This window comes from Garra rufa, chromosome 5 (assembly GCF_049309525.1).
Source record: "Garra rufa chromosome 5, GarRuf1.0, whole genome shotgun sequence".
In the NCBI taxonomy this organism is placed as follows: Eukaryota; Metazoa; Chordata; class Actinopteri; order Cypriniformes; family Cyprinidae; genus Garra; species Garra rufa.
The window spans coordinates 23,261,072-23,265,000 of NC_133365.1; the positions used below are offsets into that span (position 1 = coordinate 23,261,072).

At 37.6% G+C, this 3,929-nt stretch overlaps 1 protein-coding gene across 1 annotated transcript; it reads right to left on the reverse strand.

The window, feature by feature from the left end:
* Positions 1-2,488: 2,488 nt before the first annotated feature.
* Positions 2,489-3,565, reverse strand: btg4 (B-cell translocation gene 4). Its single transcript, XM_073841402.1, has 4 exons — positions 3,393-3,565; positions 3,176-3,313; positions 2,820-3,081; positions 2,489-2,732 (listed from the first exon to the last, which is right to left on the reverse strand). The coding sequence occupies exons 1-4, from the start codon at positions 3,563-3,565 to the stop codon at positions 2,529-2,531; spliced, it is 777 nt and encodes a 258-aa protein (XP_073697503.1). The 3' UTR covers positions 2,489-2,528.
* Positions 3,566-3,929: the final 364 nt, after the last annotated feature.

Below are 3,929 nucleotides of genomic sequence, written 5' to 3' on the forward strand. Positions count from 1 at the left end.
AAGAAGTGCGTTTTTATAGAAGTTTACAGTGGTCAGTGGTGTTTTATATGGATACTCTGACAGAGGAACTGTACAATGGTAATGTCGAGCTGCCTTCAGATCACCACATTTGACAAATTCAGAATGTTTTTATTTGTTCTTTTTATTTGTGTTTTGCTCGGTTTAATAATTCTGAATGGATCCATATATATTTATATACAGTTAGGTTGAACATCGCCACATCATCGTGTGGTCCTGTTTGGTACTGCACGTGTAGTTGTAGTTATTTATATATGTATAGAAAATGCACTAAACAAATGTAACGTTTATTTTTTTATTACGTTTTTTTTTTTTTTTTTTTACTTTATATGTAAATTGTGAATTCTGAAAATTAAAAAAGCTTCTGGGAATCATCCTTAAGCTTGAACTTGGTAAAACAATTATCTTTATTTAAAATGTTTCAAGTCTTCATACTTTTACCTTTTGTTACTGGGATAAATTATACCGAGATGTATGCTAAAATTGTTGGATGAGGCATCTTACCTAGAAGAGGTAGGGCTGATCTAGAGCTGTTTGTGATTGATGTCCTCAGGTCTGGAATCTGTTTTGACTGCAGCTGACATCAGCAAATGACAGATATTTGTGTAGTGTGAAAACAACAATCTGATCATTTTGAAAGTCATGTTGTATATGGGTGGCAGCACTGGTATTCAGACAGCTATTGCTCTTAGAGTAATAGAAAAACAAACAGAAAAAAGTCTACATTTACTTCAGTCACCCATAACCCAACTACAAGCTCAAATTTTGCATCCTACCCCTACAAACGTTTCAACTAAGAATTACACAAAAAGAGATGCCAACCCTGAAAAAAAAACATACAGAACTAACAATTTTGCTATAGGTTTGATTGCAACATAATCATTGCTGTTCATTTTCAACATTTGTTATTTGCTGTTAGTTTTCACCATCTGTTTGATTACATTTTTACCGCACATTTCTGCCATACGTACGTCAACTTGACAATCACCACTGATAAGCTACTATTAAATATGTTTTAGAAACTTTAATTTTCTGTAAAGCTACTTTGCAATGATTTGTATCATGAAAAGTAATATACAAATAAACTTGAATTAAAAACGTATATGCAAAAAGTTCAGCCACAAAAATAACTGTCCATACACCATCCTGACATCAGAGAGTTTGATTGGCCCTTACTCTCCTGAACCACACATGGTATGCTAGACATTTGAGGTGCATTTACACAACACCATTCAACTAAAACATAAGTGTTTTGGCCACTCATTTACTCAACAATGCCGGTTTAGGAGCCTGAAAATGCAAACTTTTGAAAGCCGGTTTGCATTTGAAAGTTTTTCAAAATTATTCAATTATAGCCTTTACATAATCTATGAAAATTTGTGAAAGTGGTGACATCATGCATTGCTGCAGGTCAGTTTAATGCTGCGTTCCAGGCAGGTTTTTGAGCTGGTAAATTACAACTTCAAATCACGACTCAGTAGCGTTACAGGCAAGTCACCCCAAACTGCCTGAGCGCATTTATTATTACATTAATTTGTTTGCAACGTTATATAAGTGAACGGTGCTGAGAAGGAAAGAAAAAAAAAAAAACACCCACAACATTGTTTGATAGCACCAGTATCATTTTCATATGGAGCCCAAAAAAAAAAAAAAAAAGTAGGCTCAGCAAAACCTAATGCGCAAAGAACAGTGCAAATAAGATGGAAGATTTCATACTATACGTTTGTGGGGACATCCTGTGCCAGCCATGCAACTGATAAGTGCTTTTTCCAGAAATTACAAACCTCCACAACCAACTCAAACTTTCTGGGAAATCAAACTGAATGGCAGTGAAGGCGCTATTGTTACTACATGTGTAATGAACACAAAAGGCAAAAAAAAAAAAAAAATTCTCAGGAACTACAGAAAATCTTGTGAATTGAGTTAAAGGGTTCTCTTACGGGAACTGTCGCAGCTTTGTGACCACACCCCATTTTCCTTGAAAGAATCAACACACACTCCCAGGAGTTTCAGAAACATACAGGAGGAACAGAGAAAAAGTCCCACCTCGCATAATTCTGGCTCCCCACATACAGTACATATATAATCAAGTCACAACTTAAAAGGTACACAAAGTGAACCCTAAATAGAAGTTAAGCATTTCTGCACAAAATAGGGCTAGTCCAAACCATACAGAATTCATTAGCAGACACAAACTAAAGGGGGAGGTGCACTTAAACCCCCAAGTAAGACGATCATATTGTGGATATCTGCTACCCTCTAGTGGCATCAGCATAGACAAAGCACTTCCACACAAGCAAGTTTTATTAAAATAGATTTTATTTAGAAAGTCTTTACCACTCCACAAATAAATCATTTATTAAAATGAACTTTAAAAAGTGCCTTCATGGCATTGCTACATGCCTTTATAAATAATTTAAAGCTCTACATAGAAATTAAGTTATATTCTAGAACACCCACAAATGCCTGCATAGCTGCTCAGCAAAACACAATGGTTTTAAAACTGAAGTCTAGGAACGGTTCTTGCTGACCCAGTGATATCGGTCCACCCTTGGACCAGAGAAGGCGTAGGATGGCCTATAGCCCTTGAAACTCTTATGAGGCGGGTATGGCCCACTTGAGGAATGCTGCTGGTAGCCCTCAGAGGTATATGGTTTCCTCTTAGGGTATGTGCCCCAGTTCTGCATAGGTGGAGGCTGCCCAAACTCACTGAACTATAGATGGAGAACAGCGGCAGTTAAAACACAGCAAATTTAAGTAACCAGTAAAGTTAAAACGCAAAGGTTATCTGAATAGGTTACCTGGTAGACACTGTTTGGGTTGGAGACCGTTGGGATGCATTTAGGCTCTGGAACGGAAAGACTGCTGTTGTTGCTGCTACTCACGCTGCTGCTCACGCTACTGCTAATGCTGGTGTTTCCTCCCTCCTCATCTGAGGAGGTTCCAGAGTGGTAGTCCGACGAAGCCCTTTCCACTGCATTATTTATCCTACGAGAGAATTCCCCATCCCTCTTTTGACCCTCCAGCTGGGTAACACAAAATGGGGTTGACTTCTCACCATACCTTTGGGAATAAACAACTTTTCAGTTTTTGGAAGTACTAAAGTGGTACAACCAAGCCATCAAAACTAGTCTGGATTAAGCAAATCACGTGTTACCGGCATGACACCTCTCCAGGATCAACCCAAATCGTCATTTCCTTTGGTAACCCAAGATTTTCATAAACAATGTCACTCCGGCGACAAGCACGCTCAATAACCGGGTCTCTCATTTGAGCTCTGTTCATCCTTAGACACCTACGGGAAAAAAGCCCTTGAATTACTCCAATAAAGCATTTGATTTGTTAGACGTTTAAGATAGCATCAGACAGCTCACCTAAAAGCTTGTCCTCTGGTTGGGTTTTCTGGGTACCAATGATTTTTGTAACTTTCAAAAAGCACTGAGGTTAGTTCCACAGCAAATTTCTCCCTCCTGACACGATCCAGTTTACCATGTTTCTTCGCTAGTCTTGCAATGAAAAACACTGTTGCTGCAATCTCTTCCTTCATTTTTAAACTAAAGAGCAGAAAGTCAATGGGACAAGCTGTATGTTTTTTTTTTCTTTAAAAAAACCCTTAAAAATGTAAAACCACAATCAAAGAAGCAAACAACTTGCTCATTAATACAGCTAGTTAATAAATGCTGTTTTGTTTCAGCTATATAAAATGATCTGACACACCACAAAGAAGAAAATCAAATTCATTTAGAATTAGTCAGCCTTTTAATGTCTGATGTGCTCATCTGTAATTAGATTATACAGGTGTTTCAAATTGGGGGAGGAGCTAATTATATGCAAAATCAAGTCTTTACTAATCACTATAGTCCAGGGATCCTCAAATCTGGCTTGTGAGATCCACTTTCTTGCAGAGTTTA

Excerpts from the sequence above, each read along its gene's own strand:
- btg4 (XM_073841402.1), bottom strand. The coding sequence starts at position 3,565 with ATGAAGGAAGAGATTGCAGCAACAGTGTTTTTCATTGCAAGACTAGCG. Across the intron at positions 3,314-3,392 it reads ACCAGAGGACAAGCTTTTAG|GTGTCTAAGGATGAACAGAG; the intron begins GTGAGCTGTCTG and ends TTTTTCCCGTAG. Across the intron at positions 2,733-2,819 it reads ACCCAAACAGTGTCTACCAG|TTCAGTGAGTTTGGGCAGCC; the intron begins GTAACCTATTCA and ends CTCCATCTATAG.